The 20,509-nt window shown below is 40.7% G+C and overlaps 1 protein-coding gene across 7 annotated transcripts in view; it reads left to right on the forward strand.

The window, feature by feature from the left end:
- The window catches only part of FAT1 (FAT atypical cadherin 1), a 115,062-nt gene that overhangs the window by 52,178 nt on the left and 42,375 nt on the right, over nucleotides 1–20,509 (forward strand). For all 7 annotated transcript variants that reach the window (XR_014551922.1, XM_083629846.1, XM_083629849.1 and 4 more), the window contains exons 4-7: nucleotides 4,678–4,739; nucleotides 9,767–10,096; nucleotides 10,613–10,823; nucleotides 15,118–15,257. Coding sequence is in view for 6 of the 7 variants with exons in the window: in XM_083629846.1 (XP_083485972.1) it covers nucleotides 4,678–4,739; nucleotides 9,767–10,096; nucleotides 10,613–10,823; nucleotides 15,118–15,257 (743 nt within the window). In the remaining variant the exon portion in view is untranslated. The remainder of the gene's footprint in view (nucleotides 1–4,677; nucleotides 4,740–9,766; nucleotides 10,097–10,612; nucleotides 10,824–15,117; nucleotides 15,258–20,509) is intronic.

The following is a 20,509-nucleotide window of genomic DNA, read 5'->3' on the forward strand; positions in this document are numbered from 1 at the left end:
GGTGATATATATATCTTTCTGCTTTCCTGCTGATATCCCATGTTTACTTTAAACAAAATGGAGTAATAGAATAGAATACAATACTGCATTTAAAATATAAGATTGTACTTTTTAAAAACAACACTCCACCCCCACATTATACAGTCCTGAAACAGTCATACCAATACTGTTCTGTTGAGTTTTGAAGGCAGCACTCAAGCGGGATAATTAGAGATATGGGTTGAATTATCTCTTTTGTGATGTAATTAATTGCAAAGAATCCACACCCTTCTGCACTACACCTGACAGGGCAGGTGGGGATAGGTGAGGGTGGGTCTTAGTTGAAATATTATTTGCAGACACAGCTGACCATCTCTTCAGTGGTGCCAACAAAGCCTCTTTCAAAGGGCATGGTGAGATAGTGCTTTGAGAGGGGGCTCTTTAATACATTTTCAGAAGCCCTTCTCAAAGTACTGTTTTCTGCACCACTTGGAATGGAGCTTTGGAAGATCCAATGGTCAGCCAATTGCCATATCTTCAGAAGTCCACTTCAAAGCGCTGTGCTGATTGACTGGCAGGGGGCTCCGCTCATCTTGTCAGATTTGACCCATAGGGGGGTTCTTCTTGTTGTTGTTAATATAAGCAGAGGGCCTTCTCGATAGTGGCACCCGCCTTGTGGAATGCCCTCCCACCAGATGTCAAAGAGAACTAGATGTCAAAGAGAACAACAAGATGTTTTAGAAGACATCTGAAGGCAGCCCTGTTTAGGGAAGCTTTTAATGTTTGATGGACTACTGTATTTTAATATTTTGTTGGAAGCTGCCCAGAGTGGCTGGGGAAACCCAGCCAGATGGGCGGGGTATTATTATTATTATTATTATTAATTTGCCACCCACCTGACTGGGTTGCCCCAGCCACTCTGGGGTGGCTCCCAACAAAAATAGTAAAAGCCCAATACAACATCACATGCTAAAAACTTCCCTGAACAGGGCTGCCTTCAGATGTCTTTTAAAAATCACATCTGTTTGACATCTGCTGGGAGGGCATTCCACAGGACGGGCACAACTACCGAAAGGGCCTCAATTCCTGTAACCTCACCTCTCGCAGTGGCTAAAAGTTTCCCGACCTCTCTGCTTTAATAAATATAAAGGTGCTTAATTCTCCTCTACCAGAAGAGGACTTGATTTCTTTGTCAATTATGTCACAAGAATGGATCTCTGAAAAGCAGTGTCTAAGCTTACACACTAAAATGATAATTTAAGGCACTTGCATTATTTGGCAGCCTGACTGTACAAGCCAAATGCGCCAGTAAAATAGGTGTTACACTAGTTAGAAATGCTGTGCTGGCAAGATATTACAGCTCGAGGCATTGGACCAGTGCTCAAATAGCTGACAGAGGACATTGCTCTGAAACCTCAATATTTTGAAACTACTGGGGTGCAGTCACCATGTGCAACAAATCTTGCAGCAAAACTGGGTCAAGGAGTGCCCCACAACTGCAGACCTGATATTTATTTCTTTAGCAATAATGCCATCCCATTCGAAACAAACAACAACTCTATTCTTTGATTTGAATTCTTCCTGACCAGTGGCAACTCTAATGTCCTGGTTAGGTTCAGGTCTGTTGACCCATATCCAGTCCATTGATCTTAGTACCAACAGCCTCCATGGACTCAGATGAAAAGGAGAGAGAGAAAGAGAGGGAGCTGGGTGTCATCAGCAAACTGATGGCACCAAGCCCCTAATCCCCAGATGATCCTGTTATTTTTAGTAGTTGTTAAAATGTATGGTTGCAGCTTGGAATTATATTGTAGGGCAGCAGAAGATTATGATCAGAAATGTGCGTATTTGATGCTGAAAAGCTAAGAATTGGGACATATTTAAACAGACTTAAATGGATTGTTTCCTTGTGGTTGATCTCTGAATGGCTTTTGCCTGTTTCTTGGTTGCTGGCGTGTTCTGGAAAGCATAGAACTGTGGTGTATGCTGGCGGGAGAAAGAGTAGAGGCTTAATAAGGAGTTTAATGAGTCTTTACAGGAGATAATGGGATTTACATGCTCAAAAGTTTGGGATTACTTCTGAATTTAATCCCTGCCAGTCTCTAAGCGGACACGTTTATCTTGGTTTATATTGCTTGGATGCAAGTAAATCTGAAGGTAACAATCCATAAGCAAACAAATAAATAAAAACCAGGCCAATCTAGTATGTATAAAAATAAGAGTGTGTTTGATTGTTTTGCAGTTTGAAACAACGGTTCAAAACATAATGTGCCCCTTTATGTTAATTTTTTTTTTTTTTTGGTGCTGCCACCACATGAGACAGATTCCTTGTGGCAGATGTATTATATGGCCCTGAGGCATACCTTGGAAGCAGGCAGATAGATAGATAGATAGATAGATAGATAGATAGATAGATAGATAGATGATAGATGATAGATGATAGATAGATTCTGAATGAGTGAGGTTTGCTTGAGGAAACATGTGCTGAGAGCAGTGTATTTTACTGCTTACAAATGATTGTAAGATGGAGGCAGATTTAGCACTGAATTTTTCTTCCGCAGTGCTGCAAACCTCCTTTCACGACAGAACAATCAGGCAAGCCTACCGATAAATCAAATGCTACTTCCAGCCCATCTGTCTTGAACCCTCCCTGTCTGATCGCTCCATACTTCTGCTTCTCCCACATCCAGGTGAGGGAACTTAATAAAGTGCCCTGCAGCTCAGTTCCTGAGATGGAAGAGCACAACCTGATCACAACTCAGGCACCTGGCAGTGGTCCACTTTATTAACTCTCCCCAGCTGGAGGATGAGGAGGAAGCAATAGTGAGGTGAAAAGGGAGGCTGTCTGGTGAGCAGGGAGCTGTAGGAATGATGAGCTTATAGGGGGATAAAAGGATCTTTCAGCATGCTCACCTGATAATACAACTGGGAAGGTTTGCCATGTTGTGAATGGGTGTGAGCCCTCTTTTTATATTTTTATTATACCTGTCTTCAGCTGCAATCAAATCTGTGTGTGATTTAAGAGTGCTACTTCAGCATTCCAGTAAACCATAAGGATACACGGCTTTTGGACTGAAATATAAAGACATGAGAGGCCAATTCATCTTACCGCCTTAGAATGCCTACATTTACCTTCCTAGTCTCTGTACTGTTGTTCTCTGGCCATCAAGCCCGTATCTCAAGGACCTGTTTCCTCTCCCTGCATTCTGTCACTTAAGAGACTATTGCCTGCAAAATCAGCAGATTCCTTATCTTGGCATCTGCATGCTGTTTAAAGAGACTGAGGAAGTAGTTTGGCGCGCAGGCGCACGTGCTCACAGTAGTTTTGCCGAAACTTGTTCCTACATTTCCTGATTGCTGATAACATAGTGAGTGTTTCTGTGAAATATCAGGTATGAGATAAAATATTAACCTTTGATCCATTGCAAGAAGTCCTACCCTCTTCCTTGGCAACAGGCACACACAAATACTCAAACAATGATGCAATTGTTGCTTTATTGATTTGAGATAGCTAGGCAAGTGCCGTATTTTACCTACATTAACGTTATTGCTTATTATCACTCCCATTCACATCAGTTACACTCTTTTAAAGAGTAATGGAGAAAGAGGACTGCTGCTAAAGTGATACACACGCCCAATCCCAAGAATGTTTCCTTGCCTTCTCGACTGCTGAAATGGTATTTAGGGCCGCAGAGTAAGAGCCTGTTTCTAAATTACCAAGTAACATTGCTAAAGTACTTAAATAAAGGAACTTATTTAAGCTCCAGTTAAGCCAAATAGTCCAATAGAACCACTCATGCTTAAAATGAAAAACATTCTAAAACGTCTTGCCAAATAACTACATCCAGGAATGCATCTCTGGCTTTGAGGCATAATGGATGGATCTGAGACTTAATGGATGCAATCATCAAGATGCGTTTGGAGTGCAAATGTGAATTTTAGAAGAAGACCATCTTTACCATTAAGTAGCACATTATGTTGGTATGGGAAACTGTTGTGTGATGGGCCAATGGCCGTAATAAAGTTCAATACAATACCATTAAGTAGCTGTCTATAAAGGCATTTTGGAGAACTATATTATGGTTTTCCAAAACAACCACAATCAGGTTGCTGTTGCTGTGTTTTGTAAAATACTCTCATTGCTTCTGTCTGCCATGTTGCTTTTCAGTGCAAGCCACTAAAATGTGCAGGTGAAAAAAATGTACCGGAAGATAGGAACACCCATGCTCTAGAGCAGGCATAGACAAACTAGGCCCTCCAGATATCTTGGGACTACAACTCCCATCATCCCTGACCACTGGTCCTGTTAGCTAGGGATGGTGGGAGTTGCAGTCCCAAAACATCTGGAGGGCCGAGTTTGCCTATGCCTGCTCTAGATAGACAGATAGACAGCCTGGAAGGATAAGTGTTCGCCATCATTCTGTCAGATGGTGGAACACATTAAGGGTGTATAATCTTTTGGAAGCTAAAGGGTGCCCTTCCAGAAGATTAGAGGTCAACAAAGTCCGACTGAAAGTGTATCTAAGTACTATTCAGTACAGTGGTACCTTGGTTTAGGAACAGCCTAGTTTATGAACAACTTGGATTAAGAACGCTGCAAACCCGGAAGTAGGTGTTTTGGTTTGTGAACTTTGCCTCTCTGTCTCTTCTCCTGTATTCTGCCCCAAGGATTAACAAATTGCTTGTTTATATTTGCAGGTCTAATTACAACAACATCAAGGAAACTTGATCGGGAGCAGCAAGCAGAACACATATTAGAGGTAAATTATGATGCTTAATTTCTTCATTTTAGCAGTTGTCTTGTATATCTTCATTACAAATTGGCTTCCCTGTGTGTCATTGGTTGTCTCCGGAGTTGGTGAGGCTCATCTGGCAGCAACAAGAAACTGAACCTTTAGTGTCATCAGCCTAGTCCTGTGGAATGCACTTTCTGTTTTAATCTTTAAAGTCTGCTGGAAACTTTTCTTTGCTGTCAATTAATTAACAACAACAACAACAAAAATAATATCTGCAATGGTTACTCAAAATTACGCTGAAGCCTCTGGCAGGGCAGGAAATCAGGCTAGAATAAGGAGACAGCCCAAGGTAGATAGAAGTAGCTTATCCTAATAAATCTCCCCTTCGCTTTATATGGGTTAGGCACTCAATGGTTTGTTTGTTTTTATCTCAGTGATTTTCATTCTTGCGAGCTACCCTGGTGCCTTGTTAACGTGAAGTACGGCAAATAAAATGCTTTAAAAGAAATAAGCATCCTTGTACGAAAGGATTGGGGGTTGTTAAAACCCTAGCCCAACTCCCCAAACCGGCTCTAGTTGTGGGTGACACACCTTGCCTTCCTGTGTTAAGAGACTGCAAATTTCTTTCCCAAACAGCCGAGCCCTCCTTTCCTCGGAAATGTGAAATGGGGCTCAGAGATAGTTCTTACTCCAGGTTTCCATACAACCCAATTTCCTTGGAAGGGGTAGGTTTAGCTTCTCTCCATCCCTGATGTGATTATATACTTGGCTCGGGGCTTGCATTACTCCTTAGCCTCCCAACATTTCTCTGATGAAAATAGGGATGTCTTAAGGAAAAGCGGGGTATTCTGGGATCAAACCAGGATGGCTTTTGTAAATACGGGACTGCCCTTGGAAAATAGGGGCACTTAGGAGGGTCTGGAACCAGCTGCTGTGGTGATACTCTATATATTTGCCAATGGAAACACATGTAAATCCACTTACCATTGTGAACAAGCCATTCTTATATTGGAAACAAAAACAAACCTATTGCACCCTAAAGCATTGGATTCTGTGGCGGCTTCAGCAGTCTTGAAGACTCCCGCTCAGTAGGCCACGTGTACCTCCTGCTCATTGGCAGGTTAATTTATCAAATACCACTGGCTGAGTTCTTGAAAGTTATTTTATTTTCACAGTATTTCTGTTTACTGTGTGTTTATATCTGCCCTTGGCGATAGCTGTGCTGCCTTCAGAAACAAGAGGGAAATCTTTTGATATTCATAGAAGGCATATCCTTGGCTATGCAGTTTTATAAGTATATAGAAGAGGGTGTGTAACGTCAGTGGTAGAGTCTGAAAGGCAAAATTGTACAAACAAGCCAGAGGTATGCCACTATTTGCAAAACTGCCAGGATTCTATAATGTAAAGCTACCACTAAGAAATGCAATTCAGATGATTGCTTTTTTTTCTTTATAGCCCAGTAAGTGGCTTTCAGCAGCTCTTGAGTCTGGCAGAAATGTTTTCCCAGTCCTTCTACCTGAGATTTTTTTTATGAAATGTACATTTCTTAGGTCTCTTTGCAAGACAATCTGCCTTGTTTTAACTAACTGTAGTTAGGCTTTATTGATGTGCATTCTGGTAGATTCTCCTGTTTCAGAAGATTGTGCTTCCTGGTGGGTGACTGAACCTCTTTGTTGATGATCACTGGTGTAGATCAGGAGTGATGAAATCGTATGTGGCCCTTCACATGTTTTTGAAATACAACTCTGACCATCTCTGACCAGTGGCCGTGCCGGCTGGGGCTGATGGGAGTTGGTATCTAATGATATCTGGAGATCCACAAATTTCTATCTCTGGAATAGATGGTCATCTGAGCTGGTCCTTAAGGCAGTGCCTCAAAAGAGCAATGTGGTGTTTATTTTTGTGGGTTTTTTACAGACACCACATACTACAACTACATGTACATGGCGTACTTTTGAGAGCACCCTTGTGGTGTTGGGAGGGGAAGACACTTAAAAGAGCAATGTTTTCCATTAACAAAGAATATCTACCATGGTAGATTTAGATTAGGAATTGCACTAGGCTTTGCTTGCGTATCTTTTCTAATACTAACTTTAATTTCTTTAAACAAATGATAAAAAAAATTGAACTGATTAAATTTCATCAGTGCCAAGTACTGGTCCCTGTCTCCCGCTCTGCCTCCCTCTCACTTCATTTTCCTTTGTTGACTTGCGGAAGAGCATGTTGCCCAAATCAATAAAACCTTAATTTGGGCACTGCAGTGTATGAAAAAAGACAAGTTATGTGTTTTTTGTTTTTACTTTAAAATGAAGTATTTCGAGCAGCTTCCCTCAGTTCTTTTATGTTTATATCTTTACAAAAAGCGGTTTGGGATGGAGTCCAAGATATTTGCAGAATGGTGGCAATATTATCAGCAGCTTGTGCCAAATGCTGTGCATCTGGCTAATTAATTGAGCATTAAAGTGTTGACCAGATGGACTGGCAAGTTTATCCTTGTTTGCTATTAAAATTTATCCCACATTTCACTCTTGTTTGCATAGTAACAACGATAAATATAGTGCATTCCATTTCATGAAAACATTTTACTGGATTTTATAGGAAACAATTAAATGGAGTCTTGCTTTTAAATACGGCATGTTTTTGTGTGTTTCATCAGACTCTCCTGTCTCGGAATATAGTTCTTTCCATTTTATTTTTCTCCTCTGTGACAAAGGACAGTTTCAGATTGAAATTTTAAAGAGCAGTTTCACAAGGACTTACTACTTCTTCACTCAGAAGCTTAACAGTACATTCCTAAACATATTGACTTAGAAATTAAGCCTACTTTGTTCAATGGAACTTACTTTCAGTTAAGTCTGGATAGCACTGCAATGTTGGGTGGCTTTTTAATCACTGCGTCTGCTGCTTTCACATTGGTCTTGCTACTCTACCAGTATATATATATTTTGTTGGGACCTGGACATCAAATGCTGTATGAATCAGAGGCCGGTGATAGATCGGGGTCAGCAAACTTTTTCAGCAGGGGGCCGGTCCACTGTCCCTCAGACATTGTGGGGGGCCAGACTATATTTTGAGAAAAAAGTGAACGAATTCCTATGCCCCACAAATTACCCAGAGATGCATTTTCAATAAAAGGACACATTCTACTCATGTAAAAACACGCTGATTCCCGGACCGTCCACGGGCCAGATTTAGAAGGCGATTGGGCCGGATCCGACCCCCAGGCCTTAGTTTGCCTGCCCATGTGATAGATGGTGGAACCAATCAACTTACTCTTTCTAGAATTGTGTAGGAAATACAGATGCAGCTTCTGGCTTGACCATGAAACTCTTTGGGTGGTCTTGGACAAGTCAAGTTCTCTCAGCCTACTATTCCTCATAGGATCATTTTGTGGCTAAAATCCTTCTCTGAGAAGGGTGTGGTAAAAATACAATAAAAGCTGATTGTTCTAAACTGGCAATACAGGAGATGAATAAACCAGATGTTCTTTATTTCAAGACACCTCCATTCGCTTTTATACTAATACTGTACATGTATGCAGTTCTTTTCTCTTTTTAAGAAAAATAGCTCTTCTTAAGCAATTACATTTTGTGGTATTTTATTTGGTCTGCTTAGAAGGCCAAGTTTTATTTATACTGGGGTGGGGAAGCTCTACCCGTGAGCCACTTCTGGTCCACCAGGATTTCCCATTTGGACAGCCTGGTCATTTAGGGCAAGCCATGTATACAACTAATTTTGCTTCGGAAAGCTCCTTACATGTGCAGAAGGGTTGAAAAAGTTCAAGAGGCTTGCAAGTGCAGTTACTCAGTTACCAAAACATTATTTTTTCAGCAGCTTGCAGTGAAGGTTTGTGTCTGGTGCTGTTGCGGTTGCTCAAGAGTATTTACAGTGAAGAGCCCCAAAGCTCATGTCCGGCTCAATCACTAGCAGAATCCGGGAGTGGTCTTTTTTTGTACCTCCCCCAGCATAAAAGTTTCGTTACCCCCAACCGTTTCAGCCCCTCTCTGTGCCCCAGACTACTGCTCAGGACGGGCGATGGCAAGGGCGTGCTTCCCTCCTCTCTGGCTTGCTCAGGAGCAGCGTTAAGGCTCCCACTAGCATCCTCTAGGGACGCGGGTGGCGCTGTGGGTTAAACCACAGAGCCTAGGACTTGCCGATCAGAAGGTCGGCGGTTTGAATCCCCGCAACGGACTGAGCTCCCGTTGCTCGGTCCCTGCTCCTGCCAACCTAGCAGTTTGAAAGCACGTCAAAGTGCAAGTAGATAAATAGGTACCGCTCCAGCGGGAAGGTAAACAGTGTTTCCGTGCGCTGCTCTGGTTCACCAGAAGCGGCTTAGTCATGCTGGCCACATGACCCGGAAGATGTACACCGGCTCCCTTGGCCAGTAAAGCGAGATGAGCGCCGCAACCCCAGGGTCAGCCACGACTGGACCTAATGGTCAGGGGTCCCTTTACCTTTACCTTAGCACCCTCTGGTCCTTGCACCTCTTCCCCACTGGGGGTGGGGCTTTCCTCCTCCCCGGAAGAGGAACTGCTTTGCAAGATTTTCGGAGGCTCCCTGTAACACAACTGCCCTTCTGTTTCTCACCTCTGTGCCTATGGCAGTTCCCTGACAGTTTGCAAAATAACAGGGTTTGGCTCACAGGAGTGAACAACATTTGCATTACTCCCCCTCCCCTTTAAATGCCACATTTATTCTTTTTACAGCCTGACCTTTGTGCAAGCAGTTTTATTTTGTCTGTGTGACATAACGGCATGTTTAAAGTGTGTTTTCTTGCCGTTTCTTCCAGTCTGATGAATTTGCATTTTTGGAGCAACAAAAATGGACTTGAGATAAGCAAGTTTTAAAAAGAATATTTAAGTATTGCCAATGAACTTGCACCGAAATGTCTTGAAGATATAAATTCTTCCATCTTTTTAAGGAACCAGAGTTCTGTTTCACTACCTGTTGCTTTAAGCTATGTCAGTCCTGCTACTGACAAGACACATGCTAGAATCCCCCCTTTTATTTTTTTCTGTTTATGCAAATAGGATTTTTTTTGTCGTCAATAGGTAACAGTTGCAGACAGCGGTGTACCAGCAAAGTCGACTCTCGCCCGTGTCATTGTGAAGATCTTAGATGAAAATGATAGCAGGCCTCAGTTCTTGCAAAAGTTCTATCAGATCAAATTGCCTGAGCGTGAGAAACCAGAGAGAGAGAGGATTACCAGGAGGGAGCCTATCTATCGTGTAGTAGCTGCAGATAAAGATGAAGGTCCCAATGCAGAAATATCTTACAGCATTGAAGATGGTGATGAGCAAGGCAAATTTTTTATCGACCCAATAACTGGAGTGGTCTCCTCTAAGAAGTATTCTGGAGCTGGGGAATATGACATTCTTACAGTAAGTAATATTTCAGTTTTGACATGCTATCAGTATTTTAAAACGCTTACTATGCAGTCAGAGGACTTGGAAAATCTGATACCGAATTAGACAAGATTTCTTTAAAAGAGTGCAACGCAGGTGTGTTTCTCTTCCGGTTGAAATACGGATGAAGACGCTTAATTTATTTTCAGGAATTAAAAGAAGTTAATTGCATTGGTATTCTGCCTGCTCATCAGAGATTATAAAAGAGTTTCCTATGCTGTGTGGATTTGTTACATTAAAAAAAAAAGTCTGAGGTTGCAATTCTGTGGTATCTACATTGGAGAAAGCTCCATTGGACTCAATGGGATTTTTGAGCGGACATGTTTAGCATTGTTTTGTAAAGCTCCCTCAGGTTTACAGAACTTAATTTCATGGTTCTTGGCCTCTTGTCACTGAGAGTGCTGTCAACTTTAATTTCTGCATGTCTGTGTTTTGTATGGGATCTGTCCTGGTTTACATGATTTTTTCCCAATCTTGTGCTATATTTATTAGATTAAAGCAGTGGATAACGGTCGCCCCCAAAAGTCTTCAACAGCTCGGCTTCATATAGAATGGATCCCAAAACCCAATCCGGCCCTTGAACCGATTTCTTTTGAGGAATCCTTTTTTTCTTTTACTGTCATGGAAAGTGATCCAGTTGCTCACATGATTGGAGTAATAGCTGTGGAGCCTCTTGGCACTCCGCTCTGGTTTGATATTACAGGTAAGACTATTTGATGACGAATGTTCGTCGGGAATTATGCGGTGATTATCTAGGCTGTTGTTCATAGATTTGATATGTTCTGATCCCAAAATGAAAATGGCTTCTAAGAAGAATTTAAGCAGGAGGTATTCCTGCGTGTATAAGCTAGTAGTAGCCAAAGTGGTGCTCTCCTGAAGTTGCCCAACTCCAAATACCATCAGCACTAGCCAGAGTGGCCTGTGGTCAGGGATGATGAGATTTGTAGTCCAGCAACTTTTAGGGTGCACCATGTTGAATATACCTGCTATAAAGAATATATTGTTAACCAGAGGTTTCATTGCAATCAAGTGGCATATAAATTTTATGCTATCTCTGTCTGTCTATTTATCTATCTGTCTGTCTATCTATCTATCTATCTATCTATCTATCTATCTATCTATCTAATGAAAGGATTGTTTTCCTGTTTAGATTTTTTAAATAGACTTGCCTCTTTCACTGACCAATTGGGGTGGAACTTCAGCATCACACTCAAGTGATGTTTATGTTCATTCAATGCTTGATGGAAAGATCTCTCCTCTCCTCTTCCCAGCAAGTTGTCCTGGGGGATCTCTCAACCGCCCTCCTGCAGATTTTGGGATGGGGAGCATTTTGTTGTGCTAGTGGGACTGGTTGCACTGGCCTCCACTAGCACAGCAACTTAATCTGTCCCATGTATGTATGTATGTATGTATGTGTGCATATAAACCCCACACAATCTGTCCTATTACTGCCCTGATCTACCCACGAAATTTCATTCATGGTGCAAAGGAACCTCCTTCCCAGTAACATGGTTGACTCTGCCATGCCTTCAGAGGGGAATGCAGGGTGCAAGTGTGCATCTGGGGCTGCAGCCACCCCAGCACTACTTCCTTGGGGGTTCAAGTCCTTCTGAATAAGGCAGTGTCTATGGATGGTGTAATATGTCAGGAGTGCACTTCTCCGAGTGGATTATAGCCCAAAGCAGGCGGGAAAGTCTGTCCAAGGTGAAACACTAGTACAAGGTGTAAGGGGAGGGGAGTGGGGGAAGGAATGCAACTTTCAGAAGTGGATATTAGTTTTTCTTGGGGTGGGGGTGTAGAGAGTAGATAACATGTTGGTGGTACTACCTCACATTAATCAAGATCTCGCGGTTTCTGTTTTAAAATACCTTACTGCACCTTTTTTTAACTATTACTAATCGCATGAATCAGTTTGATTGACATATTTTCTTTCTTCTGTGCTTGCTTTCCATGCTTTCTTTCTTTTTGGCTGTGCCAGGAGACAAGCTTGCTAGTGAAGTTTTTTACATCTTTCAGATGGCTTGTGACCTGAACTGTACAGCAGAAGGTATCTGCTGAGATCACATAATTGATTATCAGATTATGAGATCTAAAGTGAAATCGCACTAATTTATAATAATATCTAATAAATTTTGAGCAGTTTGTGTTTCCTTCTTCTTTCCAGATTCTCTCTGCTCCCCCCCCCTTTACTGTAGTTCTTGTTTGTGTTTTATTGCGTGTTTTGGTTTTGTTAGTGTTGCTTGTCACCACATTTCAGCCAAAGCACCACTTTGAAATGCTAGTATAGATACTTTTGATCTTTCAAGAGCACCCAGACTGATGAGAGTGGTGGATGCAAAATAGCTTGATAGAACAACATTGTTAGGGCATTTCTAGACGTGGCTAGATTTGCATGCTAAACAGGCCAAATCGGTTTAAAGCAGGTAAATGAAAAGGTCTTTGCCCATCCCTGAAAAGGCAGGATCTGGGCTGGGGATGCCTCTCTTGTGAGAGAGTTCCAATGCAGATGTTGGCAATCATCTATACTGCTGCCCATAGGATACCAAGCCAAATTCAAGGTTCTTATGTTGATATTCAAAGCCCTGAGTGCTGATAATGGTTTTCCATCTTACTTCAGCTGAAAGTCAGTTAATAGTGTTGTCAGTTCCTTACTGCAGAACCCTTTTCCAGCAGATATTTGGCAAGCATCTTCACCTTTGACTTTCACGCATCTCTTGAAGCCTTTTTTCCTGCTGACAGGCACATTCAGTTGCTTAATGATTATTTTAACAATCATTTAAATGATTGTTTGGTGTTGTTTTTAAATGCTTTTTTTTACTTTGCTGTACACTGCCCTGATGTTTTGTTAGAGGGCATTATGAAAATAAATTAATAATAATAAATCATCCCTGGGAGCTGCTGGTCCATATTATTTAAAAGGATTTTAGCAGGTGGCACGAGGACTGTAGAAACATACCTTTGTGGTAGTTCTGTGCTTTAGAAACTAATTTTTGTACCACTTTCTTTGAGGTATCACTGCATCAGTTGTGGGGGAAGCTGCTGTTTTCATGCAGCATAAGGCTTTCTGTCCCAAGGCAGATAGATGTCCATGGCTGGTATTCTCCCTTCCAGCATCACCTCCAGTAAAATATATCGCACCAACAGCTCACATAAAATTTGTGGTGTTCTGCCCTACTCCATTTTAATGTTGTCGAAGATTCTTTTGAGGCAATTAGAGGCTCTAGCCTGACTTTAGATACCCACAATAATTGTCAGAAATAAAGCAGTGTTTATGGGGTGCTGCCCAGCCCATCAGTCTGGGTGATTTGTCTGAAAGGCAGAACCAATCTCCGAAATTCCACTGGTTTTCTAATTTGTTGGAATAAAGATGTAATCGTAAACATGCTGACTTGGAGTGAGTACCATTTAAATCTATGGGGCTTATTTCCAAGTAAGTATACTGGTGATTGGATGGCGTTTACAGTGGTGCTGTGCAGAAATGTTCCTTGAGTCCAAAAATAATTGGAATTCATAATTACAGAAGGCAAAATGGTTTTTATCTTTAAAAACAAAAAAACCGACTGTGCTTTATAACCTTGCTTTTCAAAAAGAACAGGAAAGAACACTTGCACCACGTAATTAGGACAAATGTTTTTGCCGTGGAGAGTGTTGGGGCTGACAAACAATGGGAAGTAATTTATACTTTTCAAATCGTTTGTCTAAAACTTGAATCCGGTAGAAGTTAATGACTGGCATTTATCATGGCTAACTCCATTTGGTTTTAAAGGGTCATTGTGTTGCAGAGAGGCAGTCTGCTCACAAATAATAGTATTACTATTATTACTGTAATCACTTAAATGTTTGGGCGATTGGCTGTGTTTATTGAGCTATATTTCAGTTTCATTTTTCAAAGGGCATTTAGAAGTTTTATAAAGGAATAAAATTAATCCATCACTGGAAAAGGGGTTAGGGTGTTTTGTTTTGTTTTAAAGCCATTGTGCTATTTTCACTTTTTCAGCCTTTAATTCAGTGTTTTCCTAAAGCTTTTCTTCCAGTGCCCAAGAACAGGCTGGTCTATTGGGGCACAATCCACCGAGCATTGCTCTTGTGTAAATTCAATAGCACACTGTGGTAGTAGTGCTGAGTGGATTGCACCCATGGTAAGCATGCCTGAGATTCTGATACACACCCCAAGTTTTTGGTTTAAACAATAAAACACAGTTTTAAGATACCATATCATATATTATTCAGTGACTAGTTCCTTCAAGTGAAATAATATTTACTCTTTCTGGGCACGTATTGTAAATCCCCACGTGGCTAGTCACCTTTGACAAGTAAGAATCACCTTCAGGCTATCAGGGAAGAAAGATTTGCAAAACTTGGTTCTTTTTCTTTTACAAATACCTTTTCTTTCACAAATACGCAGGCTAGTAAGCTTTCTTGCGGGATAGTAACATTTGCGGGCTAATTTGCTTGGCTGTTTTAGGAGAACATTCATCTATTTAAAGCAAAGATATCAGGATTTGAAAGATATACCTCTGGAAACAGAGTCTTTGCCATGAGTCAAATAAATAGGGAGTACAGTGGTACCTCGGGTTAAGTACTTAATTCGTTCTGGAGGTCCGTTCTTAGCCTGAAACTGTTCTTAACCTGAAGCACCAATTTAGCTAATGGGGCCTGCTGCTGCTGCCATGCCACCGGAGCACGATTTCTGTTTCCATCCTGAAGCAAACTTCTTAAACTGAGGTACTATTTCTGGGTTAGCGGAGTCTGTAACCTGTAGCGTATGTAACCTGAAGCGTATGTAACCCGAGGTACCACTGTACTGTAGCAAGCATCAAGCTTTTTGGCCCTAGTGGCCGACTGCTGTATTACAACTAGGTTACAAATACAACACGCAGCCTCCGCTATTTCAGAACTGATTTTGTTTTAAGCATCATAGCAAAGTATGTTTTCGTGAAGCGATACATCAAAGCAGCGTTTTATGAACTTCTGTCTCATGCAATTTCTTGGAGCAGGTGGCAACTATGACAGCCGCTTTGATGTGGACAAGGGCACTGGAACCATCGTTGTCGCTAAACCTCTTGATGCAGAACAGAAATCAAATTACAATCTGACAGTAGAAGCAACAGATGGAACTAGGACTATTGGCACTCAGGTAATGGAATTTCTAATGAAGTGTTTATTGAAAGAAGAATTTGTAACCATTTCTTGCCGCGGCTTCTCTCCCTCCCTCCCTCCACTCCCTTGGGCAGAATTACCTCTTGCATAAATAAGGAGGACTTTGTGTGAAAAAGAAGTTTCTAGTACCAAGAGAGCACAATAGCCCAATGTTGGGCAGCCAAAGGGGAAAAGTTATGTGTAAGCAGATAAGTGCGCCTCGAATTAACAGCTTTTAAGTCATAGAATGTTCTGGTATTCAAAGAAAAAATGAGAAACAGAAGCCAGGCATTCACAAAAAATGAAAAGGATTGACAGTTGAAAACATCACGGTCATCTTCATCACTCAGAAACAAATCCAAAACCAGCCGAAATCGGAGAAGGTGTAAAGTGAAATTGGTTTATGTTGGAGCTATTGTTAACAGTGAAACAATCTCACAAAAGTAGGCAGAAGTGTCATTTTTTTATATAATTATCTCCCCCCCCCTTTCCCATATAGAGAGTTACATTTTTACTCAACAATTATATTCCAGTTCAGCAAAACTAGTGACTTCCCTCTCACCCAGCACCAATGTTTATAACCCAAATTGCACAAAATTGTGTTTTAAGGTTCCGCCTTATCTAATTTCATCTTCTCTAACAGATTTCTTAATATATTCTGTTGTTTTCTTACACTTCAAACCAGGCTGTGGTCTTCACATATGGGAAATAACTTTTTATATAGACTAGAAAAGGTTTTCAGTAGTCTTTAAAAGATACTAAATTTGTATGTTTCATCAGTGCCATCAATTTTGCCAGCTCTGCATATTCCAATATTTTCATCAACCATTCTTCCATTGAGGGTGTCCTCTCCCTGCTTCCATTTCTGTGCATTTAGAATCCTTGCCCCTGTAGTCACATACATAAGTAGCATTAAGGCTTTCTTTGGGATTTTGCTGTCTAGTATCCCCAGTATGATATTTTCATTCTTGAAAATAAAAATGTCACTATATAGTAGCATTGCTTGGTTTGCTACCAAGTGTTTACCCAATGGTTAGATGTTGCCAGTCAGATTTCCCGGATGACTGTACCAGTATAATGTATGTGCTTACAAATGAGTTTTCCACAATGGCACAGTGTGTTTTAGGTGTATCGTCAAACTTTTAACACTTCTACTTTAGTGATATCAACTTCAGGCCAACTTCAGCTCTGTTTAGGGAAGCTTTTAATGTTTTAAAGTTTAATAGATTATTGTATTTTAATATTCTGTTGGAAGCCACCCAGAGAGGCTGGGGAAACCCAGCCAGATGGGCGGGGTATAAATTATTATTATTATTATTATTATTATTATTATTATTATTATTATTATTAATTTTCTTTCTTAATTGATAAAAATACCTTCTGAAAGTGCCTTTTTTCTTTGAAAGGATGGCTCTGCATATTACATCTCCTGAATGGAACTATAGATGTGATGATGCTCAGTTTAGATGGCTTTAAAAGGGCGTTAGACAAATTGATGGATGGTAAGACTAGAGTCCTGATGACCACAGAGTCCACAAACAGAGGCAACATACCTCTATATACCAGTTGCTGTTAAACAATAGCGGTAGGCTTTCTTCCTTAATTAGAATTTAAGCTGACTGTGGATAGATTTGACTTCTTATTCCAAACAGCTGCTTTAGACATATTGTTTCTACTGCTGAAGTTAAAAATCATTCAGCATATCATCTGGGAAATGACAGAAGAATAGTTTGCTAATACTGGAAATGGTAAACGTGCTGCATTTTCTTTTTAATGTGAATTAGCGCTCCTGCTTTTTGTTTGTTTTCTGCCTTTCAAAATGCACAGAATGTTTTCAGCGGTTTCCTATTATCTCTCTTCTCATCTTTTAGCAGACAAAGTGAGAGATGGTGGTTGTAGCTTTTGCGGGACCAGCACAGAAGCTCATTTTTATCAGAATTTCCCTGTTCCATACTTGAGGGGATTAGCTTGAACTATGGCTGCTAGAATTTCACATTTCTGTGCTCCTCTAACAGAAGGACAAGCAACAATGCTTCTGAAATGAACAGGGGTTGCTTGGGGGTTTAGTCTAGACATGTCTCCTCTTGAAGCTTAGCTTCCCTAACTTTCACACTACTTCTCTTAATAAAAGTCCATTAAAAAAAACCAACTAATAAAAGTAGAATTAGTCTTTGTGTTGTAATCTCATGTGTTTCAAACTATTATTTTACCATATTAGTGCACTATTCGTTTGTCATTTTAGTTCCTTGATGAGAGGTGTGCTATTTCTTTTAACAGCACCAAGGTGTAAATTTCAACCATACCCTTGCTGAAATTCAATATAATAATAGTAGTTTAAATAAATACTTACAACTCACTCTTCTATTTAAAGTACCCAGAACAGCTTACTTAAATAGGAATGTTTTAACTGTTGGTCCACTGAATTTTGTAAGAACAGATAATTGTTAGAAAACTGCATTGAGCCCAAATAAGATGAATTTACAAAATTTTATGCAGAGAATGTGCTAAAATGCATTTAAATGCAGCACACTGCCTTGGATTGTTCAGGTTATAAAATATTTGGCTCGGTATTTGAAATACTGTACAATAAACAGTTTAACGAGTCCTTGATTAACAGCCATTTATTCCCACATGCTATTTCAATTTTACTAGTGAAAGTGCATGTTATCATATTGTCTATGTAAAAATAGTAAACTAACTATATTGGCCTCCTTATGGGAAAAAGAACCTATTGAGTATGACTTCTAAATGGGAAGGCTGTGATTGGCTTTGGGCAATGAGCATCTGTGAAACATTTGACTCAGTGAAATTATTTAGATAGCTTTCTTTGGAAAAATTACTGAGGCTGTAAGCAAGGTTGCTGTTGGGTCTAATATGCAGCTAAATGCATGATGTACAGATAAAATTCAGAGTGTTCAGTTATACTCTTGTCGGTGTAAAAGGTGACAGAGGAAGAAAAGAGAGATTGGGGGCAAGGCGTCATGTGTCTTCAAAACATGAATGCTTTTTAACCTGATTTTAAATGAAAAGTATTATTCATTAGAAATGGAAAATAATATACTTGATTAATTCATATTTATAGGAAAAGGTTTTGTGGCTCTGTCTACCGGCTATAGTTATCGGCTTTTCAGTACTATCACAGATACTTGTTGCTGCCATCTATGCCCTTCCTCTCCCATCATACTTAAGTTCTGCATTCTGCAAAATGAATGCTTTTATTATGCATTAGCACTGAAGATAGGCTGTTGTTTCACCTTCTGCCTTACACATTCTGCTTTCAGTTTCCAAATTGCAGCTTTATTGAAAACAATAAGATTTTATTCTTGACCTCTGGATCTTAAATTGCAGCTTTAATTATCAGCACACGAATGTGTGTAAGTGTAGCTGAAACATGAGTGGGCAAGCATTTTTCAGAAAAGAGACTGACAAGGGCTCAAATACATAATGGATACCCACTTTTATATCATACCTTTATGCATCCCATACTGGAGCATCTGTTTGTTCTAATTCAGTAGCCTCTGTGGAGGAAATTTCGCTCTGACGCCTTATGCAAGATTTGGGACATGAAGGATTTCTGAGGAGGCAGCTTTTGAAGGGCCACTTCTCCCCATATAATTCTTCCCACCCAGCAAAAGGGGGCTTTGTCTTGTCCCACCAGTGTCTGAGATACAGTTGGGTGGTGGTTATGGGGATTGTCGTTCCTAACCTTCTGTTTACTGGTTTTTCAACCTTTGTTGAAAACGTGCTTTTCCCCCAAAGCAAGCTTCTAGCTTGCCTTTTGTTTTGACTTTTCTTTGTTCCCTCCAGAATATGGTCTCTTCACTTTTCCACTGTTCTTAAAAAAAATGAGTTGGACTTGTACAGTACGACTGCAATGAAAATAGATATAATAATGGCAGGATGAAGGCCGTTCTCATTGCACTCGTCTGTATTTCTGTGACAGCCGTGAAAACCAAATGCCAGTGTTCTCTGATCTTTGGGCACTCCCACCGTATGTGTGTGAGTGAACCACACATCCAGCCCCTCCTCCAGCATGACAGTGACAGCAATTCTGCAAGAATTGATCAAGGTCTGCTAAAACGAAAATCCTTTTCAGGTGTCCTGGGGAATTGAGTTCCTCAATTTGGGTGTGACAACTGAGATGACTCTTTCATCCCTCCACTCACCCAAGAGCACGCAAATGGACCTTTGTTCAATGGATTGGCGGGGGGGGGGAAGCAACATGCAGGAGGTGCTCCCAGCTGCTCCCTCTAAGACAGGGGTCGGCAACCTAAGGCCCATGGGCCACAAGCAGCCCACAGGGGTCGTTTAACCTGCCTGTGAGCCGCCCCCGGACTGAGCCGCCCACTTGGCGAGTCCCCGCGCATTGCGCTAAACCTGCGCAGTGTGGGGACTCACTTCCACAGTGTCAGAAATCGCGTCTGCGCAGACACAGACGCCAGAAATCATGGGTGCACGCATGATCTGGCCCACAGAGGGATTTCCACTGGAGTAAACCAGCCCAGGCGAGGTAAACCTTGCCGACCCCTGCTCTAAGATTTACAAAACTGCTATTAGAGGAAGGCATTGGGTCTTCTAATGCAAACACGCTGGTTCTCCTTAATGGCTCACAGGACAGTATGAACTTGAATTCATCTGATTTTGCTCAGCTTATATACTTTGGCTTTAAGTGTTCATTTATGCGCATGGGGTTCATAACTTTAAACCATTTTGTAAATTGCTGGTGTCTAGATTGACATTGTTATTCTCTTACTTACATTGCCCCATTTTATGCCATTCTTTTCTGGAATTCCTGGCCAAGATTAGTTTTAGGGTCCACATTTCTTTTATTGTACTTGTGTGATGAAAAACTCAAGCAAAAATCCGATACATTCTCTTAGCATTGTCATTGTTGCGCTTGGCTGCTCCTTTTATTATTCATTAATAGCTCGGAGTGCTCTGTCAGTTCAGATGTATTTAGAATATGTCATTTTGCTTCTTAGTTGGTTGTGTTTGTGTTGCTAAATGACAACTGCCTATTTCTACTTTTGGAGTTGTTTTTTTAAATACAGTATGCTTTGTTCAAGCAGCAGAGAGCCTCGTGGCACCTTAAAGTTTAAACAAATTTATCATGGCAAGATTATGAAATTTTCTGTTTCTGTTTGGAAAGTTTCTGTTTGGAACATTCTGTTTTCCTAATTGATTTAGCTTTTCATTTTCTTAACAAAAACTTTTTGTGTTAAAAAAAATTACTTAGGTGATTTGTTGTTG

Source organism: Podarcis filfolensis (assembly GCF_964270895.1).
Source record: "Podarcis filfolensis genome assembly, chromosome: 9".
Lineage (NCBI taxonomy): Eukaryota > Metazoa > Chordata > Lepidosauria > Squamata > Lacertidae > Podarcis > Podarcis filfolensis.